At 42.3% G+C, this 23318-nt stretch overlaps 3 protein-coding genes across 6 annotated transcripts; 2 read left to right on the top strand and 1 right to left on the bottom strand.

The window, feature by feature from the left end:
• Window positions 1-16: 16 nt before the first annotated feature.
• On the bottom strand, window positions 17-16875 carry LOC115398623 (isotocin-neurophysin IT 1-like). Of its 3 annotated transcripts, none has more exons than XM_030105481.1 (4): window positions 16871-16875; window positions 1512-1637; window positions 879-1083; window positions 241-421 (listed from the first exon to the last, which is right to left on the bottom strand). In XM_030105481.1, exons 2-4 carry the CDS (start codon window positions 1629-1631, stop codon window positions 276-278), a joined length of 471 nt encoding a protein of 156 aa, XP_029961341.1. In that variant the 5' UTR covers window positions 1632-1637; window positions 16871-16875; the 3' UTR covers window positions 241-275. The 3 variants fall into 3 exon arrangements, with proteins under 3 accessions (XP_029961339.1, XP_029961341.1, XP_029961340.1); XM_030105480.1 differs by lacking the exon at window positions 16871-16875 and adding an exon at window positions 1721-1767 and having other exon boundaries at window positions 1512-1636; XM_030105479.1 differs by lacking the exon at window positions 16871-16875 and having other exon boundaries at window positions 17-421.
• On the top strand, window positions 3377-10153 carry znf366 (zinc finger protein 366). Of its 2 annotated transcripts, none has more exons than XM_030105474.1 (7): window positions 3377-3487; window positions 5110-6123; window positions 6201-6368; window positions 6642-6792; window positions 7122-7313; window positions 8568-8742; window positions 8820-10153. In XM_030105474.1, exons 2-7 carry the CDS (start codon window positions 5117-5119, stop codon window positions 9383-9385), a joined length of 2259 nt encoding a protein of 752 aa, XP_029961334.1. In that variant the 5' UTR covers window positions 3377-3487; window positions 5110-5116; the 3' UTR covers window positions 9386-10153. The 2 variants fall into 2 exon arrangements, with proteins under 2 accessions (XP_029961334.1, XP_029961333.1); XM_030105473.1 differs by lacking the exon at window positions 3377-3487 and adding an exon at window positions 3835-3932.
• Window positions 14455-21637, top strand: mrps27 (mitochondrial ribosomal protein S27). The gene is made up of 11 exons (XM_030105477.1): window positions 14455-14542; window positions 14804-14881; window positions 16179-16249; window positions 16340-16398; window positions 16852-16966; window positions 17494-17572; window positions 18296-18411; window positions 18542-18644; window positions 18756-18898; window positions 20280-20441; window positions 21199-21637. The coding sequence occupies exons 1-11, from the start codon at window positions 14455-14457 to the stop codon at window positions 21454-21456; spliced, it is 1272 nt and encodes a 423-aa protein (XP_029961337.1). The 3' UTR covers window positions 21457-21637.
• Window positions 21638-23318: the final 1681 nt, after the last annotated feature.

The raw sequence follows: 23318 nt of genomic DNA, 5'->3' as shown, positions 1-23318 counted from the left end.
TTCAAAATACTGACTTCAAAATAAAAGAGAAACAACAACATTTTATACCGTCTCAAAAGTTTATTTCAGCATGCACTTATCTGAATGACCAGTGTCAGAATTCATCTCTATTTTCATACAGAAAAATATATTGACAAAGGCACTCTACAGAAGCACTCCAAGGGAAAGATCAAGATGACAAACATGGAAACACAATCACAAGTCCCGTTCTGTCCCCAGGAATGGAGCGGTTCTGGCGGGGCCTCGGCGGCGGCGGCAGCGGCGGCGGCGGCGGCTCATTGGTGGATCCGGTGAGGAGAAGTGTGGCCGGCCAGTTGCAGGAGCCTGAGGATGATATCACTGGGGTCGCTGCCCTCGAGTTGGCCGTTTGGTTCGTCTCCCTCCTCCTCCACGAGGCAGGACTGGTCAGTATTGCAGCCCTCTGTGGAAAAGAAGAAGCTGCGTTATTATCTAAGGCCGCACTCATTTGTTATTGCAACAATCACTTTATGATCAGTCGTTATCAGACTCTGTGACATGGAACCACGAACCTTTTAATGGCAAGAGACTAAAGTAGAGCGAGACTTGGTTTCTCGGTTTCTTGAGTGTTGCCATGTTACAAAAAAAAATGTTAAGATTAAACTGTATTTTGAGGGCAGAGGTGGACGAGAGATTACAGGAGTGAGCCTGTCAAGTCCTCTGCAAGTCACTGCTAGTCTGCAGTCTGAGTAAAGCGAGGAACCCCGGCTGCTCAGGCTGCATCAGGAACAACACTGAACGCTACAACTGTAACAACTCAAACATGCATAACATAAACAATTACGTATTTCAGTTTCAACCAAGTATTCTGAAGCTGTCACAATCTAGAGTAAAGGGTCAAAATACTTCTTTCACCTGACCTGCATCGCAGCAGAGTCCCGAGGCAGCGCAGCGTCCCCCCTCGGAGCCGCAGGGTCTCCCTCCTGCCTGGCAGGGGGTGAGCAGGTAGTTCTCTTCCACACAGTGAGCGGTTTCTGGGGAGCCCAGCAGGCAGCCCAGACCCTCCCCGCAGCAGATGCTGGGGCCGAAGCAGCGGCCCCTGTCGCCAGGGCCACAGGACATGCACTAGAGTGGACGGAACAAAGAGTTCATCTTCACATCAGTTTACAGTTATTTCAAAATCATTGTCAGTGATTCCTAAAATGATTGTAGGAATTGACTAATGTGTAGATTTCAGTACGTTGATGGGTGTGTGTGTGTGAACGTGTTAGCACATTATATTTTTTTGTCCTAAATCTCAAGCTGAGTGTTTCATATGTTCCCCTGGAAAGTGTGATAACTCATCTGCTGCTCTTCCTGAGATACGTATCATTTTTCCTTATCTCAATCAAAGGCCGTAGGCCAGACGGTGTCAAGTTTACCGACAGAGATATGTGGTTTGACATGAAAACTAATCTCTTGCTAATTGAATCCAATAAAATATTTGCTACTTCCTTTATCTTTGCAACAGTGAATTAGTATCATAAAAATGAAGCCTAGTGCTTGCGGCTTACCTTGCGCAATGGTGCATCCATGATGGACCTTTTCCCACCAATCGGACAGTTGGAGATATAACACGCCGAACACACAGAAAGGATGAAAAGCAGGCACACAGATACGGCGGCTCCAGTCATTTTCTCCTGAGAAAAAAAATCACAGAAACACATTAGTTGAATCAGACTAAAAACACTGAAGTCAACGCTCAAAGCGCGAATGTACTCACCTGTTACTTCCAGTCCTCGCTTCAGATGCTTGCAGATGATTGCTGACTTCTCTATCTCGCATCAAGCTGCGGACATGTCTTTTATAGTTCCAAAGCCTCATTTGAGAGTGACACAGAAACCCAAAAGCCACTTAAAAATCCTTAATGAGCCCATCTTAGTTACTGTCACCACCGGAGATGAAGATGGCCGCTGGGCAGGGCAGGTCAAAGGGCCGGGTGGCGCTGATGTGGCCCGGCTTGTTCCGCGCATTGGAGGATCATTAGAGGTGCGTGATCGTGCATGTTAGCGAGGACCGTGAAGTCAGAAGGGTCAAGAAGAGCATGTGGAGATGAAAGTATTAAAGGCACGAGGGGCCACGAGCACTGTATGACTCTGATGTGCTTTTATTAAAATGGGAATATATGTTTTGATTGCTCCTTTTAATAAAGGGCTTTTGTTAGCTGGGGGGGGAGAAAAAAAAAGCAATTTCAAAGGTGAAGAAGACTCGGACAGAAGTTCGGCCCTCAGAGCCAACATGGCGACTCAGCAGGCCAATGGGGATGTTTGTATTCAAAGCCAACAGTGTGCACTCACGCACGCATGCACGCACAATGTATTTAATTCCTGGCAAGAATGGGCACACACACATCTTCAAGGTCTGAGGTTAATTGGTCTCATGAGCTAATTAATACAGCTAATGATCAGCCACAACCCATAAAAGACAATTTCACCGTTTTAATGACGTGAGCTCACTTACTTCGGCGTGAGCGTCACTGCACTGCCAGCTCATCCATATAAAACAACAACAAAGAAAAAGATAATCTCATCATCAGTGTTTGCACACGTCTGTGTGTGAGTGAAAAGGGACATTAGTTTGTTTGGATTATAAGACATAGTTGCAGGTACACCGTGAAGAGAAAAAAATATATTTGTCTGAAGGAAAACAATTTAGACAATAGGCCACTCTTGCCTCCTAGTGGCTGTGCTGATGTATTTCATTTGTAGTTTTTCTGCATGTTTCATGGTTGTCTTACAGTTTTCATATTGCCAGGCTGCTGCAGAAGGCGGATGAATTAAAGCCGGTGCATGTTCAGTGACACTGTGCACTTTGTGAACACAACATACAGGCGCAACAATAAGTGTGTGTGTCCATCATGAGCCTCACACTTTCTGTTAATTACATCATGCTCCATACCAACAGCAGTTAAAATGTTTTCATGATGACATTTTTTAAACATCTGCTAACACCTTGATTTTTCCCACAACTTTTTGAAAATTGCGCTTCAATTATTGACATATGTTCAAAAAGTCATCCTCAACCTCCATTTCCTTAAGCTTGATAAACAGACCAAGTTATATGATTTTCACAGCCGGGCCATCCTCCATCATAGCATGTCATCATGCATCTGCATCCAAATTACATTGTTTTATCATGAAACATTAGATCTCTCCTCCCCACGTTCCTCCGAAGCTGTGCATATCCCTATTTCATAGAGAAATGGAGATGTCTATCTAGTGTTTCCTTATTTTTCTGCAGGAAGGCACTAGGCTTGTTGACTTCCTCTCCCCTCCCTTCCTTCCTTCTCTCCGAAGGTACTCATCTGAAAAATGAGAACAAAGTGATTGTTCCTGTTCTCTTTCTTAAGTCACTTCAAATGCTATCCGTGGACGGGCGGCTCATTGTCAGGAGGGTTGTAGTGTGAGCAGGAGGAAGAGAACGAGGGTGCAGGTACAGCAGCAGCAGCAGCGGCAGCATCACAGAAAACACACTCCACTAGACTCAGCTGGTAAGTTACACACTCACACTTCTCTGCAGCCTCACACTTACTGGGCACTGACTGGCATGTGAGGAGGGGCTTCGGTTTTAATGGATTGTTTGGAATGCACCGCGAGGCAAGAACGGGCTGGGGTCTGCACAGGGAGGCTTTGGTGGGAGTCACAGGGATGATAAAGGAGAAGAGTATGTTTAGGAAACAACTTGACAATGCTTAGAAATATTAGAAAGCTTCAGCTAGAAGCTGTTTTTAAATCCTTGAGATAATCACAATATCTGTGTGGTCTTTGTGCATGCAGTGTGATTTTTTCTATTCTTCAATATCCATGTTTACATTGTTGAACGTTTTCATTATTACAGAACAAATAGAGATTTCTCAGTTATTGTGGGCACATGGGAGTTAATGTAACATTTTCAGAGGTTTTTTTTTGGAGAAACAATGACTTAAAATTATTGATGTAAGTACTTTAATCCTTGCAAGTTCCATCAATCTTCAACACACTGTCATATATGTAAATGTATGTTAAGTGCTGAAATGGTTAAGTAGTTAATCTGATGATAAATTTCACTAAATTGAAATAATTTTCAAGCAGGTTTTGAACTGAGAACATTTTTTTGTCATTATTAGTTTTGAATAATATATTTTACATTAAAAAAATGCACAATAATGTTTTATAATTATCTTACAAAATATCTACTGAATTATGTATTTTTAACCGATAAAAATGATTCAGTTATTTGAGAAATGCATCTACACATAACATCAATTGGTGGAAGTGTGAGAAAAAAATTCAGTAGGTTCGCAACTTGTTGCAGACATCCTCCTTTTAGTTGAGTGAGTAGAAATGATAATCTGTTTCTGATTAATAAAAATATGAAAGTAGGAATAGAACACGTGTATGTGTATTCATGTATAGCTCTATTCTAAATGTCATGCAGAAGTAAGATAGTTCCTCCTCATTATCTTTCCGTCCATGAACATCATCGACTATGAAGCCCACGTATGCAGCACTCTGCAGTTCAGATGCTGAGAGCAGCTTCTTCAACATCTTCACATGAGACTGTTATCAGCTGTTTAATTAAAGCTCAGATAAAAAAAAAATCAACTTTCAGCGAAGAAGAAGAAAAGAGGAAGCTCTCCCTGTCTACCAGTGGGGAAAAAAAAACAACAGAAGATGAAGAGAGCAGAGAAAAAAAAAAGAGACAGAGAAGCGAAATGTATGCGGGAGGTTGGAGGTGAGCGTTTCAGAGATGACTTCCTAATTTCAGGCAAGGAGGAGATGTGTGTGAAAGGAAGAAGTGAAAGGGTTCAAGTTTACCACTGAAAGGTGTGGTACAAAGATTAAGATGTACTAAGATGACTGTGCAAGTGAACCTTGTGAAGAGAGTCTGTATCTTTGAAGTCCGAACTAGCTATTCACGCTTGAATAAATAAATAACATCCTTGTTGTTCACCTGATTGTAGTTCTGAACTACAATTGTGTTTGTGGTTTTTAGGTAAGTTGTCCTCTAAAAAAGTGTTTTGCTGATCCACATTTGACGGGGTGCAGATTTTATGTATGCACTACAAGATGTGTTGTAATTTTATGTGATCATTCTGACTGATTCTTCACCATTTTTGTTTTCTTCATGCAGGTGGAAGATGGAGCAAAATGAAGTAAACTTCTCTCCTGGAAGAAGTCCCCCTCTCAGAGATGAGCCACGGCACATACCTCAGCGCAGTTTCTACTTAAACCCGCCTCCATTTTACCTTAAACAGCCTAAATTCTCCCCGCCGAGAAATCCGGGTCTGTCGCCCACTGCAGACAGATACAGCGCGTTCAGCCCGCCGGCTTTCTTTCCCGTGCTCAGCTCCAGATACACGACAACCGACGGACTCCGCAAACCCAAAAGAAGCCCTTTCAGAGCGGACGCCCAGGAAGGTGAATTTCCAGACAAGGAGAGGGAAGAGGAGGCAGAGGAGAGCAGCAGCAAGAAGACAGTAGACCTCACCCACCTCCAGTTCTCCTTCCCGCCCCCTCCTAAACAATTCCCCGGTATGATCGAGCTCAGCAGAATGCAGCTTCACCACAGACCATCCGGTGTGAGTCTACCCGTGCAGGTGAAGCAGGAGCCTCTCAGTCCTTCCAGAGTTTGGCCTCCCTCCCCCCTCCTCCTCCACCATGCCTACTTCCCACCGCTCCACCCGAGCCTCCTCCCATACCCCTTCTTCATGCCCGGACCGCTCATGCACCTGTCACCCGGTGCTTTCTACCCCAAAGAGGACCCCCGCTCCGGTCCCGGGACCCGGGATGAGGCCCCGCGCGGCGGGACGACCAGCGCCGAGAAGCTGGGCCTCAGCGTTCACGTAGACGACAGCTACTACGTCGACGTCGGCGGCGACAAAAAGCGATGGAAGTGTCGCATGTGCGAGAAGTCGTACACCTCCAAGTACAACCTGGTCACGCACATCCTGGGCCACAACGGCATCAAGCCACACGGGTGCCACCTGTGCGGCAAGCTGTTCAAGCAGCTGAGCCACCTGCACACGCATCTGCTCACACATCAGGGCATGAGGCCCCACAAGTGCCAGGTGTGCCACAAGGCCTTCACGCAGACCAGCCACCTGAAGAGACACATGATGCAGCACAGCGACGTGAAGCCGTACAGGTAAATCGTCCGCTCCGGACCACTTTGTGTCTCTATCCAAGTCTCCCTCCTCATGAAGGCTGTCTCTGCGCCTCCAGCTGCAGTGTGTGCGGTCGAGGCTTTGCTTACCCCAGCGAGCTCCGAGCCCACGAGCTGAAGCATGAAAAGGGACAAGAGAACGTCTGCGTGGAGTGCGGTCTGGACTTTCCCACACTGGCTCAGCTGAAGAGACACCTGACTGTCCATCGAGGGCCCACGTTGTACAGGTGAGGACAAAATAGTGAGTTTTTGGTGCAGTGGTTTCATGGAAATATGCTTTTTGGATGCATGAGGAATTTAAACGTTGGAAAAAGTGAGATCCAAATTATAGTCTTTATACCATACAGCACTAACCAGCATCGAGCACAGGCTCAAAATTAGCGAAAGAAATGAAATGCTATTCTTAGATGTGACATCTAAAACATACATTTTACAAATTGTCTGACTATTGTTTCAACATCTCAGTGCCCTGTTTTTCTGAATACCTGTTGTCCCTGCAGGTGTGCAGAGTGTCAGAAGACTTTCCAGTATCCGAGTCAGCTTCAGAACCACATGATGAAACACAAAGACATCCGACCGTACATCTGCAGCGAGTGCGGGATGGAGTTCATCCAGTCACACCACCTGAAACAGCACACGCTCACTCACAAAGTAGGTCTGAAACAAAAGGAGGAAAGAAAAACACCTCGTCAATGTTTTTCTGACAGCTCTTAGACTCAAAATCATACATCTTGGCCCTGATTGGAGGTATCCCCCTCGCTGTCAAATCATTTTATTGCTCCTTCACATTCTGAATGGTGAAAATGTCTGGAAGAGCTCGGATATGAGCCGAAAAGGACGTTTCATTTGCAGTTTCCCTTTAAATTCTGGCTCTTTGATGCTCTGTTTTCATTATGCAGGAGTAGTAACTTATCAATAGTCATTTTTAAAAGAGTTATCACTCATCTGCTGCACTGTCTTCCACATTTTCTCTTCTTTAGGGGGTGAAGGAGCACAAGTGTCGCATCTGCGGCCGCGAGTTCACCCTGCTGGCAAACATGAAGCGCCACGTGCTCATCCACACCAACATACGGGCCTACCAGTGCCAGATGTGCTTCAAGAGCTTTGTGCAAAAACAAACTCTCAAGGCTCACATGATCGTCCACTCGGACATCAAGCCCTATAAATGCAAGGTTGGTCAAATGTGACGCAACAAATGTAGCTTGAAGGATTCTCGATAAGCATTTGATAAGTGCTATTCATAAGTAATCATTAGTATTTTTGTTCTCCTCAAAATGTATTGCTGTTTCTTTAATATGTTGGGTTTTTTTTGTTTTGTTTTTTTTGCAATGAAAGAAAAAAAAAACTGAGTAGCTTCAGAATTTAAATAAGTCTGATTTTAAATGCAGAACTTGACTTGTCGATGTTTATCACTGACTGCATTTGAAGAGGTTCTCTAATTTTGACGAGTGTCTGCTTTTACTCGGCGTTTTGTGTGCGAGGCCTGAGACGATGACCAGATAGCAGAGGGGTTTATGAGAGTGGAAGCCTCCTTGTCCATAGGAAGGATATCGCTACACAAAATGCCTCTCTAACAATGGCCCCCCGAGCCTCCCTGGAGAACGGGGCCCGCAAATAGATTTCATCTCGCTTTCTCTGCTGCTGGAGGGAGCTTCCTGTTTTCTCACGGTCCTCTTGGACAGTTTACAGTCCCTCTCTCCTCCTGAAGGAAAGGACCACCCTAATAAAAAAGAATGCAGAGGAAGGACAGCGCAGGAGTTGCCCTTCCCTGTTCTCCTCCTGGCCCTGTCTCAATGTTGCTTCCTCTTTCTCCCTCTGTCTCTCTCTGTTTTTCTAGTGTGTGTGTGTGTGTGTGTGTGTGTGTGTGTGTGTGTGTGTGTGTGTCACGGAGTTAGAAGGGGAGAGACAAAGAGGAGAATAAGGATAGAAGGAGGGAGGAGGGTGTGTGGCTGTGTTTATTATGTGTATCTGAATGCCTGCACATTCATTCATGATTACGTCTTCTCTACAACAATTGGGCATTGAGAGAAAACCGTCTGACACAAACAGTAAAGAGTTAAGTGGTTGGTTTCAACTGATGAATCGTGATTTACAGCTAGTCTGCTGCATGTATCTGCCAACTCTTGCTATTATGTCTTTGCAAAAAAATTTAAAAGTTACAATAAAGCCCCAATAGAACTAGAAAAATAATTTCTGTGGGTGAATATCACAAAACAACATTTTTTGCTTGGTTTTATCTAATTGATGGATGAAGGGATGACTGTCAAGTTTGGTTAATCCTTCTGAAATGGAAAAATGTAGCTCTTCCAAATCAGTCAGCTGATCCTTCCTTATGAAAACGTCATCCATACAGGACGTGTAGCTGATTGAGACAAACTTGTATGATTTATACTGACGAACTTCTCGGTTTCTGTCTTGTCTCTCAGCTTTGTGGGAAGGAATTCAACAGGATGCACAACCTTATGGGTCACATGCATCTCCACTCCGACAGCAAGCCCTTCAAATGCCTCTACTGCCCGAGCAAGTTCACCCTGAAGGGAAACCTCACCAGACACATGAAGGTCAAACATGGAGTGATGGACAGAGGCCTGGATGAAAGATGTAAGCCTGCACATCTCTGTGGATGCATATCGTCTGTGTGGTAAACGACGTCTAATGCAGCTACTTGTTTCCTCCAGTGTTTAGACAGCGAGGCCGGTTCTGTCTGTCCAGTCCAATGGGCCTCCTCACTCACTTCAGCCAAGAGGAGCCCTTTGACCTTTCCCAGAAGACCCCGGGCCTGCCCGGCCTGCGTCTCTCCCAGTCGGACGGAGAGAGCGTCCCGGGAAGCTCCTGTCAGGAGGAGGACGACGAGAGTCTGTACAGGAGGAGCCAGTACAGCCCCGAGGTGGACCAGCACGACGCAGCCTGCGAGGACCGGTACGCCGCCGAGCTGGAGGACAGAGGACCGAGCTCCCCAGACGAACTGACCCCGGGGGAAACAGCGGGGCAACAGAGGGACCAGCACAGCTTGGAGGATGAGACATTTGAGATCGAGTCCAAAGAAGAGAGACAATCTGTAGAACCCAGAGACGAAGGAGAGCGCAGCTCACAGACAGTAACATCCTGTGATTCTGACACAGAGTCAGGTGAGCAGGTGTACCGAGTCTGTAAACCAGCACACCACTTCGATTCTGTTTCAGAGGCAGAAGATGACCACAGAGACGAGCCAGAGCAGGGGAAACACAAGTCTGACGACTTGTAAGAGGTCACTGATGTAACAGAGTCAAGTTAAGATAACTGTTAAAATTGGAGAAATGCACATAAAATAAAAAAGTTAGTCAAATATTTTTCTTTTTCAAAAAGATGCACGTTGGCGATTATGATGTTATTTGTTTTGACAGGAAAATAGGGAGGATGTTCAGGAGACACTCCCTCATGGAGAAAGGAAAGTGTGCAGGTCTGATAGCGAGGCTGATTTTAAAGAATGTCACACAACAGTTCAGAGCAAACTACAGACGGATCGCAGCAGAAAGTAAAACATGAAGAAACTAACGTGAAGCTGTGAATCACGCCGCTTCTACAGAGTATATATACAATGAATAAAAGTTACTGACTGAGGATTCTTTTTGTTTGTGAGGTGAAATTTTTATGATTGTTACTTTATGTAAATAAATTTAAAAAAATATGTTTCAGGTTTTAATTTGTTTTTTCTATCACTGTAATTGTGACATTCACTGAAATATGCAGCTTTGCCTTTAATTATTTCTCTGGAATCTGTTACGTTGAATGATTTTTACGACTCAAGCAGTTGAACATGGTTTTTGCTAATTCTCTTTTTTTTTGTAAAAATCTAACATATGAGGTGTAATAATTTTGTTTTTTTACAGGTTTAAACATAGGACAGCTTGAATTTCTGTCTGAAATAAAATGTGATTTCTCTTGTTTTTTTGTCCAATGTTTAGATGTATTGCTAATAAAATCACCGAAGTTGATTCTCCTGCTGTTTTTCTTTTTTTTAAATATTGCCTGAAATATGATTTTGTTTCAAATTACCAAAATAAAAGCTCGAATGCAAAAACTTACACAGTCGATCTGTATATTTTTAAATGCTTTCAGAAGTTTTCAATCAGTCTTTGCAGAGAAAAAAAAAACATTTTAAATGATTGCTGTGAGTTTCAAAATGCTTGCCTTTCTCCTGCTTCTCTTTCAAAGCAGAGGAAGAGGAAGAGAAAACACCTCTCCCCTTCTCTCTTTTAGCTTGTGATCAAACAGCAGTGACGGACACAGTGGGTGTCCCAGACAAAGGCTTCATACGTCTGTATGAAAAAAAAAACCATTGTTTCTTCTCATTGCAGAATCCCCACTGAAAATTAAATATCAAAGAAATGAAGAAAAAACTCTCAAATTGTATATTTAAAGACGATACATGACAGCTACCACGTATCCAGGTTCTGCTGCATTGTGATGCAGTTAAAGAGGTTGTTCAAAGCACAGGTTTGTGTGTTTCAGTTCACACAATGCTCCCTGAATTTTAACCTCACGCCATCAGATCACTGGCCCTGGCTTTGTTGTGCCAGTTCAGGTAAAAAGGGTCATTTCTTGTCAGATGAAATGCAGAACAGCAGCTTCTCCATTTCTACCAATGACGACCACCAAGTCCCAAAGAGCGAAACTGCAAATAGTTTGAGGAAGTTCTCACATCCTCCTCTTCTTTCCTTTCCTCACCTACACGTTTCAATCCCGACCACTGGCTGAGAGAGAGAGAGGATGTGTCACCGTCTCTGTCCCAGGATCAGCTCCTCTCGGCGGCGTCGCACCGGGCTGCCTTTAAAGATCGACGTCTAGAACTGATCACAGCTTAGAGACTCGACGGAAGACGGCGCTTCAAAAGGATGCAGTACATTTTTGATGAACTGAAACAGAATAAATCATGAGAATCCAGAGCGAACCACCAGAACAAGTGAATACTCGTCTGATGGGAAAGTTAACCTTGTGGTTGATATTCTGCTTTACAGTCATCACGATCTGAACAAACTGATCTTGACAAACTGCTCTCTACGACAGCAAAGCATACACTTTATCAGTATTTGGAGTGTTGATGAAACATTGTTTTTGCCTCCAGAATGTCATTTTTTTATTGTCTCTAACTTAAGGTAAGTTGATGACAAATATGGAAATATATTTTATTTTTCAATTGTTTTCTCTAAGACACCTCTATTTTACATTTCCTTAAAATTGGATTTCAATGTAAAAAGTGCTCATTTTTAGTGTATTTTTCTTTTTTGCAAGAATAGCAGATATGTGTGACACGAGGAGGACACAGTTTAGGAGGGACGGACGATATCCTGAACAAGACAAGAGTTCTGCTGGGATAAGAGACTGACGAGTCCTAACAGAATGAGGAGGGGAATGGAAAGAACTGACAGTGCTACCACTGTTGATCATAACACGTCTTGACTCCTCGTGGGGGTCCTAGATTAAGAAAACACTCCAGTTGAGGAAAATAATTTGAATAGTACACACCCTGGGAATCAGCAATGTGGAGCACAAGAGTAACGCAGCTCCTGATCCTGGGATCCATCAGTGCTGCCACTGGCGTCCAGAGCAGATGCCCGTTCCATCGAGGTTCAAGAGAATCCAAGCTGCCATCCTCTGTAATCTACAACAATCACACACACACACACACAGATTAAATTACAGTCACCAATAATTTAAAAACAAGGGAAAATAAAACTATTCAGATGACTCCTTTCTGGCATCAGAAGAAATTTCTGACAACTACACCACTAGATTACAGCGATTTCAATAGTCTCTATTTCTACATTCAGAGAATCCTGTACCCGTCATTAATGTCCACATTGCAACCCTGTAAGAATCGCTAGTGAATCTGGTTTAAATAAACAAGTGATTTGTTTGGATTACACGGGGGTGTCAAGTGGTTCTCATCCTGTTTCATTCTCTCAAAAATATACTTCACTGTCATGTAAGTGAAAAAGATTTCACATTCTCTCTGAAACTGGAAATATAAAATAAAAACTGGAGAAGAGAATATCTGCCAGATGGATGATTGATGTGTTCTTCTGTACTGGAGCAATTTTAATTGAACTCATTTACTTAAAAAAAAAAATCTTATCTATATGTAAATGTTGTATCTTTTCTGTCAGAAGTCAACATAAAGCCTTTTTATTCAGTATTATCTTTATTTCTGCACATAGCACATACAGTCAATACAGTTCTGCTTTTGTTTGACACTCGCTAGATTTTCTAATAAACTACAGTTTCAGAGTTTTTTTTTGTACCGTAATTATGCACTTGTAGGATGAGCAGAAAGCATGTGTGGGTTGCAGCTGCGAAATCTTCTCTGTCAAAGCTAAATCAACTTCTTTGTGGTGCATAATCTCTCAAAGAGCTGCTGTACTTTTATTTTTAAACATAATTCATTTTGAATAACATATATCTTTCTCTTATCGTCGGCCACAAAGTTCTGTAGCACGGGAAGTGAAACATTAGAAGCAGACAGGGGATGCCCGTGAGTGATATACAATGAAAAAACATGTTTCAGAATACATTTAGTCTCAGAAACAAATTCATTTAGTGGAAACACTGTAGCAGTAAGAAGTGAAGCTTCTGATAAGAATTCTTCATGCCCTGTGTTGCTTTTTGTCAAATCAGCACAACGGGGAAGCAAAGACCCCAACAACAGACGTCCACTCATTGTGTATTCCTGAAAGGAGAGGTGTGTCTTCAGGAGAATGGACTTCTATTGATTTCTCTCCTGTGTATCTCAGGTAGGAGCTTCCTGTTTTTGCAGGTCAGAGAGAAAACAAGATGGTGGTAAAATTCTTCCACGTTTTGTTTGGCAAAACTGCCGCACCCCACTCTCAACCTGTCACCTCCTTTGACCCAGAGCCAAGCAGCTCGCTGTAAGAATAGCTGCAGGCTGTCCTCCTGCAGCACTTGGACAAAAGAAACAAAAAACAAACAAACAAACAAAAAAATCATCCTTCAACATATTTCACTCCACATATTAAGATTTTAAATGCAAATTTGTTCCTTATTTATGTCGGGTCAAACTTTACTGAGAAGAGATGCATGAAAGTTTTTTTTTTTTTTTTGCAATGTCAAATTTCAAAAATGCTTATGAAAGGTGCTGAGAGGATTCAGAAATCAGTCCTTCACGATGCTGAGAGACGACAACTGGGTTTTGAATGTCGTGCCACAGGGTAAAGTGGAGTGTCAAAATGTATGTTTTCATCCCCAGTAGGTCAGTGTGACCCCTGCATAAACAGCGCCCTCTGCTGTCCACGCACTGGCCCCAAACTCATCCAAGTTCAAGGGACACGTACAAAATAAACATTTGAAAAAAGAAGAGGCAAAGTAAACACACTTGTTCACTGATTTTAAGCAAAAAAATATAAGAACACTTTTAATATTTTCCCATTTAGTGCAAACTAATCTGAACAACCTGAAATTTTATCAAAAAAGAAATTCTACCTCTTCAGATTGATGTGGGAAAAACCTGTCCCTCCAATGCACAAGATTTCTGAAGCCTCCAATATGCATGTTTTCATAAACAAGAATGCTTTTTTCTTTATTCAGACATGTTTAAACACCATAAAACACTTAAAACAGGCAATAAAAAAAATCATCACTGCAAACTCAAATATATCCATATATAATCTATAAGTAATCTCTATGCATACATCCACACAACTATTTGAACATGTCTGAAAAGAAGTGGGACAAAGTGAAATTAGCTTTGATGCTAGTAAATTAGCAATTCTTGATAGTGGAACACTAACTTCTCCTGAAGTACTGTTGCCATCTGCTGTTCTGTCCCAGGTCTCATTGTTATGTTGCATACTCTACTTTTCTGAAACGGTGTCATAAAAAGCACTTATTTTCATCGAAATATCACAGTGAGGGTCTAAATTAGACAGATTTTGTTACACTTTTGAAATTTCACATTTCAAAGCGCAGGCCTGTCTCTATCTGAGACTTCTGTGTGTACCAAGTTTACAGGCAAATCACTGAAACTATGAAAAATTAGACATTTTTCCACAAAGACTGCTTCTGGAAAATAGATGTTATTGCATTACTATGAATATGAATAAACAAAATATTTTAAATGTAACTAAGTATCATTTTTAAATATTCTACGTAAGTTATGCATTATGTCAACAAACTTTAACTTAGAATATATGGTAAAGAAATTGAATATATAAATGAACACCTACGTGGATGTTGGGTGTCGGTTTCCTGACAATATTCATTTTTTGGTGTCTCTCACCGCAGTTGGTTTCAACCGACCTCCCCCTCTCTGGCTGTGTGATGGTAAATTCCAAGATGGCGGCCTCCTTGTGGAAGCGCTGTGTGACTGCATCTGTCAAAGTTAAATGTCTTTCTCCATCTCTTTCAGGTAGAATCGTCTTATTTATAAACAATGACAATATTATGAGTTTTATTAAACGTGATTGATGCTTCACCGTCTGTCTTTTTGCTTGTTACGGTCCACAGTAACAGTAAAATGTCTTCAGCTAGCTGTATGTTAGCTAACTATGTATCCACCTCCATGGAGCAGCTTCTGCTCAGATCTTTGCTTATGGTTAAAAAGAAATACACATTAGTACACATGAGGTATTTGTACCACTATGCCTTGGCTGTCTGTTTGTATTTCCAGTCAAACGATGGCTGCTCTCAGCAGCTTACACGGACACTCAGTTGTGGGAGGCGAGAGTCAAGGATCCCCAGAACCTGGGTAAGTCCTCAGATCAGTCCTCAGCTGGCAGATCACATTTAATAACAGTCCAGGCACACAGCTACTCTTGCACTGTGTCAGTAAGTGCATGCAGACTTCGGGTTTTCTTTTGCTGCTTTTTTCAAAATGTTTCTACACCAATTATCATATTCTTATCAAGCATTGATCATCTGCACTTTAGTAAAAATATCAGTACAACTTCTCATTTGTCGGTGAAAGTTGCATTATAGATGCTTCTGTAATGATTATACACACAACAGTGTTAACAGAAAAAAAAGAACTCAAAATGTGAGTAGCTGTTTTGTCCCTCAGTTTGATTTATATTATTAGAGTTCTGTGATATTAATGAGATTATCTATTGGTAAAGCTGTAGTGTTGCAGCAGCATGTCGGTACATTAGCAAGTTTTCAGAAATTTTTGATGAAAATGTGAGGTTGCACAATCGATTCCACATTTCAAAGTGTCTATGAGCAAGACACTGAACCCCAAATTGCTTCCAGTGGATGAACTGAGTGCCTTGCATGGCATCATTGGTGTGTGAATTTCATTAATGTTGTATAGCGCTTCAGGGGGAGCTCAAGCAGTGGAAAAGGACTAGAATAGTGACATCTATTTACCAAAATGTTGATGTTCCAGTATAGTAAGCAGGGGATACTGTGAGATGGATTCTGATAGTCTGCTGAGCAGCTGAGAGATAAAGAAAGTGTTAATTTCAACATCTTTGGTTTTATGTTATTTCATTTTTTGTTTACTCAAAATGTGGATTCAATCAAAGATTGATAGTAGAAACAGCAAAATAAGTAAGTCTCCCAAAGTTACTATTGCAGTTCCATCTTTTAAAACGAGATGCCAGCTTTACCCAGACTCGTTCAGAATGAGAGCTGATCACAGCTGGAATCGCCCCAGCCAAAGTCATTTTTACATCGCAGTTTCTATGATACTCGATGAAGTGAAGATTATATTACATTTTGTGAATTTCAAAGAATGGCTTGAAATAATGTAACTTCTACAGGCTGTAAATCCAGCAGACATCATAGCTGTATGTACTCTTGATAAGCACAGGGTGGCACTGCAGCCTCATGGTGCAGCCATCCTCTGTTGAGCTTTGTAGTGTGGATGTAATTTACATGTATTCACCTTATTGTGGCCTTATTCGTGAAAACATATATTGATAAGATCTACTTGTTTGGAAAAGTTTGAAGTTAATCAGTGTTGATGACTGTGTAGTGAGTGTATGATAAATATACTCTGAGTTTATCAGTTGATTGCAGATGACTTTGTTGTTTTTCTCCCACAGCTGTACTTGCCAACACTATGGACAGGACCTATGACAGGAATCTGCCAGTTAGTTCTCTGACTATATCGCGGGTAATCAGCACCTTTATTTAAATACACTAGTGAATTTTATTGCAGCAGTTATAAGATGTGTAATAGCTGTGCATTCTGTTTGTGTTTCAGTTTGTCGACAACATATCATCTAGAGAGGAAGTCGATCAGGCAGAGTACTACCTTTACAAGTATGAACAATCTGTCCTTTCATTGCAACACTTTCTGTGTCACATATCAGCTGTTTCCGTGTGTGTGTGTGTGTGTGTGTGTGTGTGTGTGTTGGATTGTCTGTTGTGTGTGTTGCATTGTCTGTTTATGTCGAGCCACATGCTTTTCTTTGTTCAAAGCTACTCCAGACCTTTCCTGTTTACTCGTCCCTCTGGAATCTGCACCCATTCTCCGGATTACAAGTTTTGCTAAATTTCACAGTCACTCTACTCTAGAAGAGACATACATGTTCTCAATCAATGAAAAGTTTTTTCAACTCTACTGATGTATTTTGACTTTTGAAACAACTGTGTTTATTTTGAGCTATTCGGTTATTTTCAGACTCATAAATCTCCTGTTTGGTGTCTTTATATATCTTCAAGGCCAAAATGTGATCACTGTTTTTTTCTTCTTATTATTTTTTACCCTTAAAGATTTCGTCACAGTCCAAACTGCTGGTACTTACGAGACTGGACCGTTCACGGATGGATCCGACAGTGTCTAAAATACGGAGCCAGAGATAAGGCTCTGCACACTGTTAAAAACAAGGTACGCCAAACCATATACCCCCACCATTTATTCTATACATAGCATATTTGCTGTACTTGGAATGTATCATCCTGATTCAGATGGGATATAAAGGCAGAAAGTTACAGGTAGTTGAATCTTTTCCCCAAAAGGTTTCAGTACAGTGAGTAAGCCAACAATCAATGAAATGCTGTGGGGAAAAAAAGCCATTCATCTGTCAGTATGAAGCATTACAGTTTGTCTCAAAAACCCCCCAGATGTATTATCAAACTGACGTGCAGCCCCAATCACATCAAGCATGTTTGTAATTCAGCATTGTGAGATTATTCCAAACAGTGGGATGTCTTGTTTACAGCAAGCTAAAGAGGAACACACTCGAAAACCACCTCCACATCTTGTTTTGATTGGTGGCATGTTACACAGGAACGTACAGGTTCTGGATGTGGGACAGATGTTTTCTTGTTGTTGCTGCATGATCTGCACAACAGTGTATTGATTGAAACTCAGACACAGTATTTATGGAGAAATGTACGTGTGTGTGTGTACAGGTCCAGTATGGAATATATCCTGACGACTTCACTTTCAACCTGCTCCTAGACTCTTACATCAAGGATGAAGACTTCAAAAGTAAGGACCTTTTTTTGTGTGTTTTCACCGTGTGTTTAGAGAATTTGCCACACACACACGGGTGGGAAAAAATGTGAACACATTTAGGATTTTTAATAAATCACTTGAATTTTGAACAGCCTGTCAAAATGAAAATTTCAAACGTTTCTTCTCTAGTTTAACATAGCATTTCAGTTACAATATATAGTTTAGTCTATAAAGCCCAGGTATTGTTGATAATGCCTATTTACTATCAAGCAGTGTTTCTCAAACTTTTCATTGTGCACCACCTGAGAAAATATCAAGCTCTACAGCTGACCTGCAGATACAGTTAGTTGAGACCTACCTGATTAGCTATGGACTCATTACCGACATACTTATTTTAAATTAAAATTTAATACATTTTATATAGTTTTTAAATGTTTTGTACTAGTTTGATCATTTTATATATTTTCATACAAATAAAGCATCAGTCTGATTGTCTTCTCTAGTTGTTTTCAGCCTTGTAGATGAATTAGTATCCTGATGTGACACATCTCGTTGCCTTTTTTTTTCATTCCATTTAATCACAGCTGAACATCATTTTGTTCTGGGATATTTTGTTACCCTTCAGTTTGAATGTCAGTATTTTGTGTTGATCGCATCTTATTCACACCTGTGGGGATAGGCAGTGAACACTTCAGACCTTTGATCCATTCTTTGCTGCCTTTTAATCAGGTATATTTCTTTGTTATCAATGTGCAGGTGCTTGCTCGCTGGTTGAAGAGGTGATGCTTCAAGAGGCCTTCGACCTCCCCTCCACACAGATCCTGTCTCTGTACGCGCTGGGCTGTTACCTAGCAACCAGACCACAACTCACTGTGAGTGGAACAGGAATCAGCACTTTTCATGATTCTAAGGATTTTAATGTAGCAGAAGGTTAATGCAGTAGAGTAGAAACACCGAAATCTTGCAGAAACTTTAACAAACCACTTATATCTCACTTTTCAGTTGTCGGAGGAGCGATCTTTGGGGGCCTCGCTGCTCATTTCCGGCATCAGTCAAGGCACCACCATCGGAGTCAGCGCTCAGTTACTTGGCAATGCTCTTCTAGGTATTTGAGTTCCTGCTCCCACCAGGTCGATTGTTTTCACTGTGACTGATTCACGTGGCTGTTTTTCCATCACGCCGTCTCATTTACCAAACCTCCTCCAACCCCACGCAGGAAAGGTGGAGTTTGCAAAGGGCATACATGTCGTGTTCAAAGGAATGCCGCTCAGCTGGGAGCAGGGATATCTGGAGCGAGCGCTGGCTGTCATGGAAAGAGTGGCGGCTGCCTCTGGTGACGTCAAGCTGTCCAAAGACTCAGTAAGAACTGAATCACAACAATCCATTTTATTCCGATCCTTCTTAACCTGACAGGTTTTGGCATTACCGAGTCATGAGCATCCAGCATCAGGACAAATAAAAAAGATGTGTTTGTTCAAAGATTGTTCAAAAGATTAAAGCCTGATTTATTTAAATCCCAAGTTTATAAAAGTCATGCTCATGCACGCAAATTGTCGTTTTATTTTTTGGATGAACAAATAGGAATGATAGCATGGTCCACAACATGTGCAAATGGGAATATTCAAATGAGAGCTTTGTGTGTTTTGCTGCTTGTGTCTGCCAATAAAAGATTAAATGGGGAGTTTAATGCTCGCTAGCACAGAATTATGTGTGACAACATGAAGTTAGACAGCAAAAATGAATTTGGCTTTAAAAAAAACACACAATATGAAAAGTTAATCCCTCAGTGCTGTGGGAACACTGTGTGAAGAAAGAAGAAAAGAGAAAAACTAAATATCTTATGATAAAGCGTCTGCAGTGAGCCTGATGAGAGGAACTGACTTCTGCTTTCTTGTTTAATACCAGCAGGATAATAAACAGCACTTTTATACATTGTAAATCACAGCCTGCAAGGTAAAGTCATTCATTTGCACAGACTTTTCTTACTATTTTGCACACTCTGGGAGAAATGTTCGACATCAATTGAGCATCTTGTGAAACCCAATCCTCAGTAAAGTTCCCTCAGCATTACCAAACTGTTAGATTAAGACCAAATAGACAGAACCGGCCAAAGTTTCCCCTCTGAGCAGGATCAAAAACGAAACATGAAGCGTGACACACAGCCGACAAGACCCTTGTTCCTGTCCAGGTGTGCTGTGTGACGCAGACGTCTCCCATCCACTGAGATAGAACACGCGTGCTGTCACATTGTTGTTATCTTTACATGTATGTGCACGTACACAGCCGGTGGTCGCAGGTCTAATCCGGTTTAATAGTTCAGCTTTGTCCCCATCTAATGAGATTTTGAGGAGCCTGGATATCTGAGGATGTCTGAGACAATCAGTGCAGCGGGAGCTAAACAAGCGGCGTCAGACGGCGGCGAGGCAGTAATGCAGAGAGAGGAGATAACACCCTGGGACAGAGGGGGAAGTATTACATTTCAGGTGGAGGTGGCGGCGGCGGCGGCTGCTGCCTCCAGGTCACAGTTAATCTTCCCTCCTCCTGAGATTAACAGGCGAGTTGTCAAATCGGGTATTCAGCCTCATTTGTCAGTACGTGTCTGATTTGTAATCATTGAAGGAGGACACTGCATCTTCCTCAAGTGTGAGTTTTCACTGATGTTATTCAGTACCTGGATAAAGAACCCTCCAATAAGGTGAATACTACATTTCCTCACCTGTATTTTTCTTTCCTTTCTTAGCTGGTCTATGTGAATCAGCTGCTGGAGGAGCTGTCCTCGGCCTCAGACACAGAGTCTTCCGGAGAGGAGTCCGGAGGTGAAGAAGAGAAGAAAAACCAAGCTGTGGACGAGCACGATCAGGCTGAGAGAGCTAAGCTCCCTCACTACGTCAGCAGATTCAAGGTTTGTCCGTTTGCTGTGTACGGCGGCACTTCTCTGCATTTGAATTTCCTTTTCACACGTCCACAAATGCAGTGTTTGTTTCTGCTGAACCGAACACGCCTGACAGGAGCACGGCTTCACGCTCTTCGCCTCACTTTGGAGCCCCTTGTGAAGCTCACTCAGTTCTCCATGAAGTGGCTCCTGCTTACCTCCACTCCAGTATCACCGTGCACGGCCTCCTGCTCGTGCTAAGCACATTTCCTTCCTCATACAGCCACTTAGTTTACATTTTTCAGCTCTCATTCTTCCTTTTTTTCCTGGCTTTGTTGCTGCATTAGAGCTTTTGACACATTTCCACCACCTACCGACCGGTGAAATGATCCAAAAGCAGCGGCTGGGATGTAGATTTCACCGATTGGACACTTCCTCTATGGAGCACTTAGAGGAGAACAAAGAAAAACTGTTAAAAATAGTGGAAAAACTCACTTAGAATGCTGCCCGTTTTCCTGAATCACTCAGTTTGTTTAATGTCTGATGCCTGCCAGTCAGCGGGGTTTCTACCAGCTGTTTATACAAACACTGATAACACATGTTGCTCTCTGTGTTTTTGAAAATGCTAACTGTCAGGTTCAGAGTGCTGAATCGTGTTTTAGATGTGCTTAACTCTTTTCTTTGTCATGACTGCATATTAATGAGTCATGTGGTAGTCAGGCTTTAAGTCGCTGTTTAGTCTTTGAACTGCTCAAAGCAGATTTTTGCTGTTTCTCTGCCCCTTCAGGAATTGCGCAGCCAGCTGGAGGATCAGAATAAAGTGGAGCCGGCCTCCCTCCAGGCCCTGGCGACGGCTCTGGCCCAGCAGAGCCTGGCAGCTGCAGAGAAGTCGGACCTGGAGCAATACGAGGTCCGGGTGCAGGCCTGGGAGGCTGAGAAGAAGATGCTCGCACAGAGAGAGAAGGAGATGAAGGTGAAGGCCGAGCAGGAGAAGCAGGAGAGGCAGGCGCAGTTAGCAGCTCAGGCAGCAGCGGCGGCGCAATAAATACAAAGACTGTAACATCTGAACCGCGGTACGGATTAAAGCCGACGTGTCGGTGTTATCTCCGCTCATGCCACCAGTTGCTTTTGTATATATCATCTATTGTGTGTCTGTAATAAACCTCCCTCTGTTTTCAGAGAATAGGGCCGATAAACTGTCGGAATAAAATGTATTTCCATTCATACAACAACTTTTGTCTCCTACCTTTTTTGTTTTTTTTCTGTCCTGAACTGCGCAGCGGCAGAATCCCTGGACATCGATTGTTCGGCCCGCTGGTCGGGTGACCTCATGCACGCAGAAAGAAGGGAAAACTGAGCAAAACTGTACCATCACATCCTCCCACTCCTTTTCCTTTCTGCGTGCCGTTTGTCTTTGTCACACATTGATTTGCTTCGCGCGCGCGCGTGTGTGTGTGTGTGTGCCTTTCAAAGTGTTTCTCACAGGGAAGTGGGTATGGCACAGGAGAATTTGCTGATAACCAATCTAGAAAAAAACAAATTGTTTTCATAAGAAGGAATGCGCTCATGACCTGAACTCTTGGTGTGCACGGTGGAAAACATAAACCCTGCAGTATAGCCACAGATAACTGAAAAGAGACGCACAGTGCTCTTGTTAATGAGTTAAGACAGCGATGCGTTAGTGCAGCATCAGCTAATACACTGACAACACTAGTAAGAACTGCAGCTAGAGAGAATTCTGGATTCTTGGACAGATAATAGATCTCTGGGGAAGCGAAATCCGTGGTGGGTAAACGCATAATGCCCTCCTTTCTTGCCATGTTGCGACTATTCAATATTCAGAGCATGGTCTTCGGAAACAGCTTGGTATGCACTTCAGGATGAACGAGCTCCACAAACTGAAAAAAAAAGGACCATTGTGACCCTGAAGCTCCTGACCTGCTGCGTTTCTGAGAGCGGCTCTGCACTCGGCGGTTTCCTGTTGATGGATTTAGATTACAACCACCTCATTTAGACACATTCAAAGTTTAGCTTTATGTCATCATGTAACACATGAAGCCAAAACTACTTTATCCTTTGCTCATTTGTGATTAAAGAGCTGCTTTAAACTGCTTGTGAGTGTAAAACGCGAGTGTGTGGTCGTCTGTGTTTACTCAGTGGTTCACTGGTGGCCTGACCAGGATGTGCAGGGATCGGCTCCACTGGCTCACAGAAGATCAATAGAAGTGTGATAAAGCAACCATTTTTTTTGCAGGTTGTCTTGTTTTCTTGTCATTTTGGAAGATAGGAATACCTTTATCTATGAACAATCACATTATTCCTTTAGTTTAAACAGGTTTACAGCAGGAACAGAACAAACGTATGTATTGATCCCTTTTTCTTTCTTTCTTTCTTTTTTTTTTTACATCTACTCGTGTTTGTCCCATCAATTCAACTAGAAAGACGACACAAATCAACTTTTTTTATTTATTTATTTTTTCGCTTCTTGACATAAGAACTGGGGATAAGGCTGGATGTGTGCAAGTAAAATGTAATCACCATAAAGAAAAATGTCACTATCTTCTCTGTCTCCAAGCAATAAAGTGTTTCATCTCTCTCATCAGATTTACCCCACAGGCTCTTTTTTTTTTTTTTTTCTGAGTGTCTACGATGCTTATCTTCTAGTGATAAAGCTTAAACCGTGTAAAAGGTACAGAGAATGAATTTGCTCTATCTCTAGTGTCATTTTGTCTGCTTTCTCAGCTTTGACTCAGAGCCACTGACCTAAAATTAATATTGTTTGGACTTCTTGCTCTTATCACAGAAGCTTTTTGTTCTCCACTGCAGGTGTTTGAGAACAAGACGTTGTTAATGCTGCAGCTGAAATCAGCCGGCGAAGATAATCAGGAAGTTTGACATTCTCAAATG

This window comes from Salarias fasciatus, chromosome 12, assembly GCF_902148845.1.
Source record: "Salarias fasciatus chromosome 12, fSalaFa1.1, whole genome shotgun sequence".
Taxonomy (NCBI): Eukaryota; Metazoa; Chordata; class Actinopteri; order Blenniiformes; family Blenniidae; genus Salarias; species Salarias fasciatus.
This window is presented reverse-complemented; position numbering and strand designations above follow the sequence as displayed.

What these genes read in the sequence shown, in the direction of transcription:
- znf366 (XM_030105473.1), top strand. Translation starts at nt 3,868, where the DNA reads ATGGGAGTTAATGTAACATTTTCAGAGGTTTTTTTTTGGAGAAACAAT. An exon ending in AGCGACGTGAAGCCGTACAG is followed by an intron (nt 6,124 to 6,200) that starts GTAAATCGTCCG and finishes CTGCGCCTCCAG; the next exon opens with CTGCAGTGTGTGCGGTCGAG. An exon ending in CAGAGGCCTGGATGAAAGAT is followed by an intron (nt 8,743 to 8,819) that starts GTAAGCCTGCAC and finishes TGTTTCCTCCAG; the next exon opens with TGTTTAGACAGCGAGGCCGG.
- mrps27 (XM_030105477.1), top strand. Translation starts at nt 14,455, where the DNA reads ATGGTAAATTCCAAGATGGCGGCCTCCTTGTGGAAGCGCTGTGTGACT. An exon ending in TCTTTCTCCATCTCTTTCAG is followed by an intron (nt 14,543 to 14,803) that starts GTAGAATCGTCT and finishes TTGTATTTCCAG; the next exon opens with TCAAACGATGGCTGCTCTCA. An exon ending in CAAGGATCCCCAGAACCTGG is followed by an intron (nt 14,882 to 16,178) that starts GTAAGTCCTCAG and finishes TTTCTCCCACAG; the next exon opens with CTGTACTTGCCAACACTATG.
- LOC115398623 (XM_030105479.1), bottom strand. An exon ending in GGGACTCTGCTGCGATGCAG is followed by an intron (nt 422 to 878) that starts GTCAGGTGAAAG and finishes TCTTTTCCACAG; the next exon opens with AGGGCTGCAATACTGACCAG.